We start from the raw sequence: 13902 nt of genomic DNA, 5'->3' as shown, positions 1-13902 counted from the left end.
CCCCCCCACCCCCGCCAGTGCAGTGATGCCCCGAGGCACACGGCTGCCCGCTGCCCGTCGACACTGCAGTTGAGAGTAGTAATGACCGCTGTGAGCTTGGAGGTGGCCGGGACCAGCAGGACTCTTGCGGGGCGGGGGTCATCTGGTTCATTTCACAGTTGGGACACTGAGGCCCAGAGCAGAAGCAGGCAGGAAGGGAGGCCCCCGTATCAGGCATCACCCGGGCCCTTCCAGGGGAGCCTCTCGTAGGAGCGCCCAGGGGCCCTGCCAGCGTGAATATCTTTGTACCTGATTTCACGGATAGCGTGGATGTCTCTGTACCTGATTTCACAGATGCAGAAACTGAGGCTCGGAGAAGCTCAGTGACTGAAGGTCACCGAAGGTCATGTCAGTGGTCCAAGAAGTCCTATCCAGATCCCTGTCCAGAGCTTCTCCTCCTGGCCTCTTGCAGCCGCTTGGCTGCAGATTAAAACCTGCCTTGCAAGGCACATGCTTTGATCTGTCAAGCAGCCTGGGGGCCCTGTCCTGGGGCCAGAGGGCCGGGTGGAGTCTTCCTCTGCATGCACTGCTCACCCCATAAAGCATCAGTGATGTGTAGGGAGCACCCCAAACCCTGCCTGCTGCGTGCTGTTAGGGAAGGAAGATTTCTGCAGAACAAAGGGAAAGGTCCAGATTTTAGTGAAAGAACCAGGAACCACAAGTCTGAGATGGAGGTTTCCTCCCCAGAGCTGATGGTGAAGAGCCAGGAAAGAGGCCCTTTGCTGGAGGTGGTGGAGCCGAGTTCGAGTTCCGGCCCTGCAAAGCCTGTTTGTCTTGGGGTCTTGTTTTCTTCCTTCTTTGAAGAAAGGGACTATATGCCCTGATTGGCCCACACTCTCCTGTCCAGCCAACTTAGCATTTGTCCCTGACATGGGGGCCCCTCCTGGACATCCTGGCACATGGCCACCACCTTTGTGCATGTGAACAAGAGTATCAGGGCTTAGCTTGCAGGGGGCGCTGCTGTGCGACCCCAGGAGCCAGGATGCAGCTCCGTGGCCGCTCCTGGAGGGACAGTGGGTTGGGGGTGCTCCCAGGTCTCCCCCTGTCCATGCTTCCTGTAAGATGCCTTCAGCACGGCCCAGAAGATGGCGGCAGGCAGGCTCCCTGCCCTGACTCAAGGGTGGACACGCTGACCGAACCTGCCCTACTCCCGTGTCTTCCAGCTACATCTATTGGACCGAGTGGGGTGGCAAGCCCAGGATCGTGCGGGCCTTCATGGATGGGACCAACTGCATGACGCTGGTGGACAAGGTGGGCCGGGCCAATGACCTCACCATCGACTACGCTGACCAGCGTCTCTACTGGACGGACCTGGACACCAACATGATCGAGTCGTCCAACATGCTGGGTGAGAGCCGGTGGGTCCTGCCGGGAGGGGGCACCCCTGGTGGGGTGTCAGCCACCCTCAGCCCCCAAGGCACTGTGCCCTCGGGCTTGCAGGGTGTGGACGGGCCCCGAGTGCTGACCCAGCATGCCACAGAGGCGCCCCTTTCTGCCCCTGCTGTCGTTGTGTAGAGGCCCTGGTGCTGACAGCTGGGTCCAGACCAACCCCAGGCCAGGATTCTAATCTGACCTGACACCACAGAGCATAGGTTTTCAGTGATGGGGAAACTGAGGCCCAGGGAGGTAACGGGACCTGTGTAAGGTCACCGAGCGCTGCTCAGCCCCCAGGACCACACGCTCCCTCTCCATCCAACCCTGAATTCCTCTTGGGTACCAGGCATCGTTCTGGGGCCACTCAACACCCTGGGATTAGATTAAAAACAAAACCCAGGACTTCCCTGGTGGGCCAGTGGTTAGGACTCCACCTGCCAATGCACGGACATAGGTTCAGTCCCTGGTCGGGGAAGATTCCGCGTGCCGGGGGCATCTGAGCCCTGCGCCACAACTCCTGAAGCCCATGCACTAGAGCCTGTGCTCCCAACAAGGGAAGGGAGTGCTCCCCGTACACGGCAACTAGAGAATGCCCACAGGCAGCAAAAAGACCCAGCATAACTGAAAACACATAAATAAATAATAATTTTAAAAGCCAGGAAAAAAAAACCTTATTCCATATCACCTAGCAGTGAGGGCAGGATTGGATCCTAGAACATGACTGGACTTCTTGGTGGGTGGGGGAGGGTGGCTCTCTTGGGTGGTACCAGTTGGTGGAGCTACCCTGTGCAATTGAGAGACTTTGGCTTCCTTCCTTACCGCCGCGGCTGCCACCTGTGGTAGGCACAGTTGTGCCCACTTTACAAATGAGGAGACTGAGGCCTTGGTGGGCCGAACCACTTGCCCCAGGTACTGTGTGAACAGAGCCAGGGCCAGAAGCTCTGTGTTCTGGTTTCTGCTTGCAGTGGGCTGTACCCGCCCTGCACACTGACTGTCCTGGTTCATGGGGCCCGGAGCGAGGCTTGACTGCGTCTTCGAGGTCACCACGCCAGCCCCGCAGGGAGTTATAAGAGGCTGGTGGCAGGTGGGAAACTTGTTGCAGCACAGCTGTGGTTGCCCGAAACAATTAAGTTCCCTGATTACCCCAGAGTAATGACACACTCAGAGCAAAACCAGTGAAAGCCTTGGAAACCCGCCCAAGCCTTCAGGTCGAGGGCAGTTGGGTGCATCCGGCCGGGCTGTTTTTCTGCTGTGGCAGGTTTCCCGCTGAACAGCACAGACATGTCCAGAGCACTTGGTTAACAGCAGGGGAGGCCCCCGTGGGAAGAGTGCCTGTGTGTAAGAGCTGAGTGTGCATTGTGAGCCTGGGATTTTTTTTTTTCACTTTTTTCCTTTTTAAAAAATCATTTTCAAAACATTATTTCAAATCATGCCATAGATGATTTCCATTCCTCTTCCTCCTGCTCCCACATAGGAGGAGCATGTCCACACGTCTCTGATTTGTTTTCATGGGCTTCATTTTTTTTAAAAATTTTTATTTGGCTGTATGGGGTCTTAGTTGTGACACGAAAGATTTCCCTTCGATCTCTAGTTGCAACATGCAAACTCTTAGTTGTGGCGTGTAGGATCTAGTTGCCTGATCAGGAATTGAACCCCGGTCTCCTGCATTGGGAACGTGGAGTCTTAGCCCCTGGGCCACCAGGAAGACTCCCATCATTGGCATCATTTTTACCGTGAAATAGAGCATATGTGTATATGGGCTTCTGCAGTGACTCAGCAGTAAAGAATCTGCCTGCAATGCAGGAGACGCAGGTTTGATCCCTGGGTTGGGATGGCAACCCATTCCAGTATTCTTGCCTGGAAAAAAATCCCATGGACAGAAGAGCCTGGCAGGCTATAGTCCATGGGGGTCACAAAGAGTTGGATATGACTGAGTGACTCAGCATGCACAGAGCATATGTGAGGCGTTCGCACAACACACACTTTGATGGGGGCAGACTTAGGACCCCACACTGGGGTTGAGGTCGAGCGTCCCCGGGCCCCGCACAAGCTCTCTCCCTCCTGCAGGGCTCAGCCCCGCTCTGCGCCCTTTCCACCACGCGCCGTGCCTCTCGGCCCTGGGCCTGCCTATTGCCTCTGTAGCCCCGGCAGCTGCCCACAGGTGTGTGTGTTCCGCACGTGGCTGCTCGGTGGTCACACCCTGGTTCATTTGACACGTCCTCTGCTGCTGGCGTTAGCCTGAGCAGCCGTATCCCCAGATGGGGTCATTGGGCTCCAAGCAAGGTGTGGGCCTGCCCCCTCCCTTCTGGAGGCTACTGCCTGGGCCCAGTGCCTTTCCATCTTCTGGAGCCTGCCTGCCTCCTTCCTCGTGGCCCCTTCCTCCAACTTCAAAGCCAGCTGTAGTGACCAGCCCCGCTCATGGTCCTGTTCTCTCTACCCTTGTACTTACACCGGGTGTCCTGGGATCATCCAGGATCATCTCTGCAGTTCAGAATCTTTAATTTAGTCACACCTGCAAAGCCCCCAGCCACGTAAGGCATGATGTTCACAAATCCTGGAGATTAGAATGTGGAGCTCTTTGGAGAAGAGGGAGTGAGTGAATGAAAGTCAGTCATGTCCGACTCTTTGTGACCCCATGGACTATACAGCCTGTGGAATTCTTCAGGCCAGAATACTGGAGTGGGTAGCCTTTCCCTTCTCCAGGGGATCTTCCCAAGCCAGGGATCGAACCTAGGTCTCCTGCATTACAGGTGGATTCTTTGCCAGCTGAGCCACCTGGGAAGTCCAAGAATACTGGAGTGGGTAGCCTGTCCCTTCTCCAGAGGATCTTCCCGACCCAGGAATCGAACCGGGTCTTCTGCATTGCAGGCAGATTCTTTACCAACTGAGCTATGAGGGAAGCCCTGGAGAAGACGGAGAATGCTATTCTGCTCATAATTTCTTCTTGTTGTTCAGTTGCTAAGTTGTGTCTGAATCTTTGCGACCCCAGGGATTGCAGCACTCCAGGCTTCCCTTCCTTCTGTCTCCCAGAGTGTGTTCGTATTCATGTCCATTGAGTAGGTGTTGCTATCTATCTCAGCCTCTGCCACCCCCTTCTCCTTTGGCCTTCAGTCTTTCCCAGCGTCAGGGTCTTTTCCAATGAGTCCCACCTGGTTCCTCTGTCCATGGAATTCTCCAGGCGAGAATACTGGAGTGGGGGCGCTTCCCAGGCGGCTCCATGGTAAAGAATCTGCGGCCAGGCTGTGGATTGGCGCCCGTGCGGTGCCCTGGCTGACGCTGCGCCCTCATGTCTCCGCGCAGGTCAGGAGCGGGTCGTGATTGCGGATGACCTCCCGCACCCCTTCGGTCTGACCCAGTACAGCGATTACATCTACTGGACAGACTGGAACCTGCACAGCATCGAGCGGGCCGACAAGACCAGCGGCCGGAACCGCACCCTCATCCAGGGCCACCTGGACTTCGTGATGGACATCCTGGTGTTCCACTCCTCCCGCCAGGACGGCCTCAATGACTGCATGCACAATAACGGGCAGTGTGGCCAGCTGTGCCTCGCCGTCCCCAGCGGCCACCGCTGCAGCTGCGCCTCGCATTATACCCTGGACCCCAGCAGCCGCAACTGCAGCCGTAAGTGCCTTGCTCTCCCCCTGGCCCTCACTCCCACATGAGATCCACCTGCCTCTGACAGGTAAGGCAGAAAGAAGCATCTTGGGTGCACGTGGGCAGTTGGGCAGGTTGTGCACTGCACATATGCATAATGTTACCTGGAGGCTCGGGCTGGGTAGAAGCCCTGTTGCTTCATCAAGATGTGATTAGGTGCGCCAAGCCCTCACCTGACACATCCCATGGGAGGCTCTTTGGCTGTGAAAAACAGTCTCTGTCACTTATAGATTTGGGCACTATTCCAAATGCTTTTTACGGCACTTAATCCTCCAGTCTTGGAGAAGGAAATGGCAACCCACTCCAGCATTCACAGAGGAGCCTGGTGGGCTGCTGTCCATGGGGTCGCACAGAGTCGGACACGACTGAAGCGGCTTAGCAGCAGCAGCAGCAATCCTCCAGTCTATGGGATAGGCAACATCGCTGTCCCCATTTCACAGACAAGGACCCTGAGCACAGAGACACGTAGTTACCCACCCAAGGCCACACAACAGTGAGACTTGGAACCAGGTCTGAATCCAGGCAGGCTGGCTCCAGAGTCCCCGCCCCGACCCCTTACTGCCAGCCTCACGTCCACTTGTGTGGTCCTTACACTGACCCTCTAAACGAGGCCGGCCTTTTTTCTTTCATTCCGGTACTCAGAAAAGCGAGGTTCAGAGAGCTGGAGCATGACTTCCCCATGGCCTGCAGGGAGAACAGACGTGTCCTGTTGGCAGGCTCTTCTCCTGTGACATCACCAGAGTGCTGGTTAGGACTCGGCCTCTGAGCAGCTGTAGACAGTTTACAAAGCTCTTTGTCACCCGGGGCCTTGTGTGAGCCTCTCGCAGCCCTGGGCGTTGGGAGGGCTGGGCGTCCACGGTCCAAAAGGGTGGATGCGGGACCCACAGCCTCGAAGGGCGGAGGGGCTTGGTGGCAGTCCTCGGCTGGTGCATGATGGGCCTGGGGCCACAGCTGGGACTCCCCCCTCCTGGGCTCCCTTTGGTCCTGTTGTCCAATTTCCTGGGGGGCCGTAACCTTGAAGAGTCAAATGGAGGTGCAGGTCATCCACCCCCCAGAGGGGATGTGACCTGGGTGCCGGCTCCCATGGCTGCAGACCCAGGGCCATGATTGGATTCACGTGGCGCAGCCGTAGCTCTGACAGTGGCCTCTGCACGTTCTGGGTCCTGACAGCCCCGAGGAGCGCCCCCTCCTGGTCTCACTGTTCACATGGTTTTCGGCCATTCCCTGGAGCCCACAGTAGCCCATGGAGAATCCCACAGTCACCAGAGCATCTCACACACTTGTCAGAGTCTGAGGCTCACTGCCTTTTGCTCCTTCCTACTTAAGTCTTGATAATCTAAAAAGAAATGGAGGCCTTCCCTGGCAGTCCAGTGGCTAAGACTTGGCCTCCTGGTGCAGGGGGTGTGAATTGGTTGGGGGCATAGGATCCCATGTGCCTCTCGGCCAAGAAAACCAAATATAAAACAGAAGCAGTATTGTAACAAATTTAATAAAGACTTTTAAAATGGTCCACATCAAAAAAAGGTTTTATTTTATTTTTTTAATGAGGGTCTTCCCTGGTGGTCCAGTGGCTAAGACTTTGCTTTCCCGATGCTTAGGGCCTGGGTTTGACCACTGGTCAGGGCACTAGTCCCACATGCATCAATTAAGAGTGTGCATGCTGCAACTGAAGGTCCCGCATGCCTCAACAAGGTCCAGTGGGCTGCAGCTAAGACCAAGCACAGCCAAGTGCTTGGTCTTCTTTTCATTTTCAAAAAGAAATGGATATCTAGTTTTAAAATAACACGTACACTTAGAATAAAATACTGAAACGACAGAGACACATGTAACACGGAGAGTCAAATTCCTCATGGTACACCACCGCCCCCCAGGAATCGACTGTGTCTTCCCAGCCGTTTTCCACGTCCGTCTCGTACGTACACATACTGACCTACTTTTTACCATAGCACGCGACGCCATCCTCCCTGGCCCCTCCCTCTTCGGCTCCGACACTGACCGGCGGCCCCTCCTCTGTCTGCCCCCTCCAGCACCCACCACCTTCCTGCTGTTCAGCCAGAAGTGTGCCATCAGCCGGATGATTCCTGACGACCAGCGCAGCCCGGACCTCATCCTGCCACTGCACGGCCTGCGCAACGTCAAGGCCATCGACTACGACCCGCTGGACAAGTTCATCTACTGGGTGGACGGGCGCCAGAACATCAAACGAGCCAAGGACGACGGGACCCAGGCAAGTGTGCCTGTTGGGAGTGCTGGAGTATGGAGGGGCGGCCGGGGCGGGTGCGCTTCCACAAGGAGCAGGCCACTGCCACCCCCTTTTCTTAGCAGAGGGGGTGCCGGGGAGCACGGTGGGCGGTAGGTGACGATCTGGGCCCCAGTTATGTCCTTGTGGGGTGTCAGGCTGAGTCATGCGAAGCCCTGAGATGATGACTCTGTAGAAACTGGATCTTGGCAGTTGTTTACGGAGTGCTGGTGGACGTCAGACCCCGTGGGGTCTCTTTTTTTTCCCCTTTCCGCAGTGGTTTTGTACAAGGACGGTTGGTATTGGTTATTCTAGGCTTATTTTTTATTTCAGAGGAGTTGTGTACAGCCAGTTCTGTTGTGAAGCAGTATGTGTGTTTCTGAAAATCACTGCACTCTGTAAAATGGAGCAGAACAGACCCCAGGGCTGATGGGGCGGGGTGGGGGCTAGGAGCGCAGCTCTCAAAACTCCATCAACGACAGACTAAGCAAGAGCGAGGACCCTGGCGATGCAGGGGCCCCACCTGCCCCTTAAATGGTTCGGTACGTAAATGCTACGGCAGATACGGCCCTTGACCTTTCAGAGACCCGAGGTTGGCTGAGGAGACGGGAGCCGGAGGGCTGTGGCTTGTGGGTTTTGGTGGAACTGTGGAGGGAGGGTTGGCTGAGATGGGACATACCGTCGAAACCCCAGCGTGGATGGTGTGGCTCCCGGCGCGGGGGTCTGAGGGGCGCTGGAGGTGTGTGTTCACTCACCCCTGCTTAGCGCGGTGCCAGCTGCGTGCTCTGCACTTGCCAGTGTTTCTCTGGGTGGAGTTGTGCAAACTCGAAAACCACGCTCTGCTGGGGTTGTCCCCGATACATCACGGCGTGGGAGCAGAGGCGCGCTTTCCAAACCCGAGTCTAGCAGAACTGACTGCTTTCCTGTTAGGTGTTTGTGACCCAGGCCAGGAAGGATGTTGTCTCTGCAGCCTCCGGGCTCATCCGGCGTATCCAGCCGTGTGACAGGGAACTGTGGCCAGAACCCCAGTAGGACACGCCTGCCTGGTCATGCCAGTTTCGAAAGGCTCCTTTCACAAGAGCTACGGAACCCAGCCGTCTCTTTCTCGATCGAGTGGTCGCTGTAATTGCCTATGTCGTGTGGGGGAGTCTCGGCATTGTCATGCAAGGCTGTTTTGTGTCAGGAGGGATTTTCAGAAGATCTTCTGTTCCCTGCCCCGAACTGGGTACCAGGGCTGCCTGTACAGCTGGGCAGCACAAAATACGTCATCCGGCAACAGTGTCAGGTTAACCGGCCTTTGACTGTGCATCCTTGGTGGATGGTAGAGGCTCCAGCTGTCCCCAGATGGGAGCAGAGCCTGGGGAAGATGGTGGGAATGGATTTCTTTCATCTCTCTCCGGGCTCAGGTGACAGTGACTTTGAGTCCTTTGGAGAACGTGAAGTGTTAATTGATGGACTGTGGCTTCCCTGCTGTGAAAGTTGCTGGGTGCAAATTGCCTTCAAGTCCCATCTTTTATGGTGTCTGCAAAAGTGGGGGAGGACTTTGAAGAATAAGGCCCTTTTAAGAGCACTTAATCTAGATAACGTTCATTTGCCTCCCCACTGAACTCGGTTTTCCTGTGGCTTTGATTATTTGGAGCACACCCCCACCCCAAGGATGGCGTTCTTCATTATTAGTTGGGTGCCCAGTTGTGTCTGACTCTTCGCGGCCCCATGGACTGTAGCCCACCAGGCTCCTGTGTCCACTGAATCCTCTGGGCAAGAATACTGCAGTGGGTGGCCATTCCCTTCTCCAAGGGATCTTCCTGACTCAAGGATCAAACCCGCGTCTCTTGCATCTCCTGCACTGACAGGTGGATTCTTTTACCACAAGTGCCGCCTGGGAAGCTCATTATTATCTACTTGGCTTTTGTTTTTCTATTTAATATTTTATTCTTTCATTGTGGTAAACATACATTATATAAAATGTACCATTTTCGCCATTTTTAAGTGTACAGCTCTGTGGCATTAGGTAAATTCATACTGTTGAACAGCCGTCCCCACTGGCTGTCTCTGATGACAGTCTGTCCCCGTTAAACACTAACTCTCCACCCCCCTCCTCCCCCAGTCCCTGGCACCCACCATCCTGCTTTCTGTCTCTGCGAATCTGACAACTCTTAAGTCCTGCATAGTTAGAACCACGCAATCCATGTCTGTCCTTTTGCGACTGGCTGATTTCACTGAGCACAGTGACTTTGAGGTTCATCATGGCAGGTATCAGAATTTTCTTCCTCTTTAAGACTGAATAACATCCCACTGCGTGTACAGAACACGCTTTGCTTATCCGTCCACCCACCAGTGGACACGGGCTGCATCCGCGTTTGGGCCACTTGGTTGAGGACCACTCTGTACTGTGAGGGGGCGGGCTGTTGATGGTGACATGGAGTTGGCTTCTGTTAAGACCTTTTGTGCTGGCACTGTGCTGTTCCTTATGTTAAAACTGGAGTTCGGGCTTTAGGAAACTGGCCAGCCGTGTAAGGTTGATCTCCTCGCTCCTGTCTGCCCCGGGAGGGACGTGGGCGCTGTGTCATTACACCATGTACTTCTCTCCCCTGGTTGTTCCGATGAGTGTGTGCCCGGTTCCCACGTACCACCCTTCACGGGGAGCCTGACTCTGGCCAGGGCTGGCTGGAATCTTGCTTTACTCCCAGGCCATCAGCTACACTGGTCTGTGGTCTTTGGCCAGAGAGCTCCGTGGCTCCTGAGAAAGGAAGGTGCTGGTTGGAGTTGACGCTTGCCTCCTAGGGCCCACAGCTCCCAGGATGTGGATTTTGCTACCTGCAGAGATGCGAGTGGCATACTTCTAGCTGCCCAGCAGGGCTGGACCAGAGGCTGCCAGGTGTTCGGGGCTGGGAGGGTGGGGGATTCTTCTCCAGCTGGGTCCTAGAAGCTGGGCCTGGGGAAGGGGGCTTCCTTTTGCCTGCAAGCCACCTCTTCCCCCACTGGTGACTTATTGTTTTATTAATGCCTGAAAAGAGGCAGATAAAGAGGGTCTGCAATGAGCTGTGGTCAGAGCATCATTAGAAGATGACGCCTTTCTCAGGAGAAGGGGCTTTTCATCCAGACCATTGGTGGCAGCAACCCAGGAGCTTGGGAAGCCCCTTTGCACCAGGTCAAGTCACCCGAGCACCCAGGGGGACCACATCCACCAGGGAGTTGGGCTCTGGCCTGGGAGGGAGATGAGGGGTGCTCCTCCTCTGGCATCAGTTCATGAAATGAGGTCCCCCCTTGAAGGGATTCTCTGTCAGTGACTCTGAGAGCCAGGCTCATCCCTGAGATGCAGCAGATAGCATGAAGTCGGGCACAGTTCCCGGGAGAGGCTCGGGGTGGAGACCCAGAGGGATAACAGCCTCTGAGAGGGGCCTGCACTGCTCCTGGGCTCCCAGGATACACTGCGGGGCGGCCCTGTACCCTCACCTGCCCTTGAGCCCCACCCCCAGCCTCTGGCCCCCAGGGAAGAGATGGAGAGGTGGACCTCCAAGCTGGACACCCATTATCCCGGCACCCTGAATTTTCGTTGCTGTTCAGTCGCTCAGTCGTGTCCGACTCTTTGTGACCCCATGGACTGCAGCACTCCAGGCTTCCCTGTCCTTCACCAGCTCCCAGAATTTGCTCAAACTCATGTTCATTGAGTCGGTGATGCCATCCAACCATCTCATCCTTTGCTGCCCCCTTCTCCTTTTGCCTTCAATCTTTCCCAGCATCAGGGTCTTTTTCAGTGAATCAACATGTCACATCAGGTGGCCAGAGTATTAGAGCTTCAGCCTCAGCATCAATCCCTGAGTACTTTAAAAGACAGCAAGACTTCAGAGTCTTAATCCAAAAGCCTGGGTCTAAGGAAACAAGGAGGGAGGCGATGCCTTGAGCCGGGGGCCTGCGATCCTGGCTGACCACTTGGCTGCCTGCTGGTCCCCCTCTCTGCGAGCAGGCCCAGGCTGGCCGGCCGGGGTGGGGTGGCTACCATCTGGGTCCTGTGCCATCACCAGTGGCTGGGCCTGGCCCAGAGCTCATGGCCAGAACTCCCCTGAAGGCTGTCAGGGGAGCCCCTTCACTCGCGGGTGGACGTGTGGACAAGAGCTGGTTGGAAAGGCAAGGTTCCAAACAGGGTTGAGATCTTGACGCTCACTGTGGACTGGGGCGGAGGCCTCCGCCCTCCCCGCCGTGTCTCCAGCGGATGCTCCTTTCTTTACCGTCTTACAGCCCTTCGTTCTGACCTCTCCAAGCCAAAGCCAGAACCCAGACAGGCAGCCGCACGACCTCAGCATTGACATCTACAGCCGGACGCTGTTCTGGACGTGCGAGGCCACCAACACCATCAACGTCCACCGGCTCAACGGGGACGCCATGGGCGTGGTGCTGCGGGGGGACCGCGACAAGCCGAGGGCCATCGTCGTCAACGCTGAGCGCGGGTGCGGGGGCTGTCCCTGTAGGGGTGCGCTGGGCGCCCCTCCCGTGCATGCTGGCCTCTCGGGCCGGGAGGGATCTTCCACCCCCAACACGCCCATCCGTCAGGAGCTCCCCAGGGTCCCTGCCACCACAGCCAGGGGTCGGCGGGGCGAGGAAACAGCAGCTCATTCCCAGTCGTGGGGAGGAGGCAGAGACACCCAGAGACGGCCTGGACTGAAAGCCTATGCAGGGGTGGGGGCTTTGTTGAGAGACACAGGCAGGATGTGAGCTCTAGTTCATAGGTGTCAGACCATCCCATCAAATTTGAACCCTGTACAGCCATCCCTTCCATAGCACCCCAGGTGGTGGCAAGTTATTCACTTGCATAGGCCCCGCCACGGGGAGGTCACTACCTGACCTGGAGCTTCTTCCTTCCGTGAAGCTCCCTGACGCTCTGCCTGTCAGCCCTCAGGTTCTCTGGTAGGCTGAGACACGTGGAAAGATGTGGAGGGTCCTGGAGGCAAGGACCAGGGCAGGGGGGTGCCCAAAGCCCCATGACATGAGGTTGGGAACGTTTGGAGGTGGGAGGCAGGAGCATGGTGGTCACCCCAGATACCCGCAGGGCTGGCCATTCAGAGCCAGAGGCAGACCTGTCCAGGCACTGTGTGCTGGAGCTTCTCCCAGGGGCTGTCGTGCAGACCCGAGTTCAAATTCCGATTCCATCACTTACTGCCTGTGTGACGTGACCTCCCAGGGACTTAGTTTCCTGGTGAAGAGAGTAGGGAGTACCAGCCGTGCAGCACCCGGGGGCTCAGTCAGTGCTGGTGGTTCTTCAGGAACCAGAGGAGGGGCCGCCACAAGTGACCACAAACCAGGGGCTTCAAACACAAAGGCCTGTTCTCCTGTGGTTCCAGGGGCCAGAGTCAAGGGCAGCGAGGCCGTGCCCCCACCGAAGTCTGAAGGGGAGGCTACTCCCTGCCTCTCAGCTCGGGGGCCCTGGGTGCTCCTAGGCTTGTGACCACGTCCCTCCACTCTGTCCGCGTCATCACATGGGCTCCTCTCTGTGTCCCGTGGCCTCTTCTCTCTCTCTTAAGGCCACTCTCACTGGTTGACGACCCTTGCACAGCATGCGGAATCTTAGTTCCCTGACCAGGGATTGAACCTGTGCCCCCCCCTGCAGTGGCAGCTCAGAGCCTCAACCATCTGGGACTGCCAGGGAAGTCCCAAGGGTGGCCTCATTTTGATCCTTAATTACATCTGCAAACACCTTGTTTCCCAGTAAGGTCACATTCCGAGGTTCCAGGTAGCCGTGAGGTCTTGGGGGACATTTCTCCGGCCCCTCCAGGGTGTGACCTCTCACCTCCGGGGGCCGGGGTCATGTGGCTGCTTGCCTGCTGGACGTCCGCAGGGTCAGGGCTGGTCTCTCGGGCTTGGCCAAGGACGGGCAGGGCACAATGGGTCCTCACTGCCGCCCTCCACAGGTACCTGTACTTCACCAACATGCAGGACCGTGCTGCCAAGATCGAGCGCGCCGCCCTGGATGGCACGGAGCGCGAGGTCCTCTTCACCACAGGCCTCATCCGCCCCGTGGCCCTCGTGGTGGACAACACGCTGGGCAAACTCTTCTGGGTGGACGCCGACCTGAAGCGCATCGAGAGCTGTGACCTGTCAGGTACGAGGCCTGGGGCCTCCCTGGGGATTGGTCCCTCGGCAGCCACCCTGTCTGACCTGCCGGGAACACCTTCCTGGTCATCGGTCACACGCCACAGTCTCTTGGGGGCCTGCTGCGAGGAGGCACATACGGTCTCCCAGCCACATTCCAGGATATTGGACCCGAATGATTCCTGATCGGTAGAGTCCAGGGAGGCTCAGAAAGGGTGAGCCAGCTGCCTGGGGCCCCCAGCGTGGGGTGGAGCAGGAATCCTGTGCCCTTCGCCTCCAGCGCCCACACTTACAGCTGCTTGGCCATGGCTGCCTTAGTCTGGGGGCCCCGGCCTGGAGAGGAGCAAGAATGACAGCTTGGAGGGGCTTTTCGGCCAGAAGTTGGGGTGGGCTGGGGGAAGGGGAGGCACCGTGTTTTTAGGGGATCAGCAACTTGGGTCCACGGCTGCGGTTACAAGGCCAACCCAGGTGGAAGCAGGGCTGACTGAGAGGAGGTCTCAGGTCTG

At 56.9% G+C, this 13902-nt stretch overlaps 1 protein-coding gene across 1 annotated transcript in view; it reads left to right on the top strand.

Annotated features, from left to right (window-relative positions):
* Window positions 1–13902, top strand: part of LRP5 (low density lipoprotein receptor-related protein 5) — a 90132-nt gene that overhangs the window by 55083 nt on the left and 21147 nt on the right. Inside the window, exons 11-15 of the mRNA XM_010837822.1 lie at window positions 1203–1387; window positions 4714–5037; window positions 7098–7297; window positions 11549–11757; window positions 13216–13406. Coding sequence (XP_010836124.1) covers window positions 1203–1387; window positions 4714–5037; window positions 7098–7297; window positions 11549–11757; window positions 13216–13406 — 1109 coding nt within the window. The remainder of the gene's footprint in view (window positions 1–1202; window positions 1388–4713; window positions 5038–7097; window positions 7298–11548; window positions 11758–13215; window positions 13407–13902) is intronic.

Source organism: Bison bison, unplaced genomic scaffold (assembly GCF_000754665.1).
Source record: "Bison bison bison isolate TAMUID 2011002044 unplaced genomic scaffold, Bison_UMD1.0 scf7180017864080, whole genome shotgun sequence".
NCBI lineage: Eukaryota > Metazoa > Chordata > Mammalia > Artiodactyla > Bovidae > Bison > Bison bison.
Note: the sequence above shows the minus strand (reverse complement) of the source record. Positions and strands in the feature narration are given on the sequence as shown.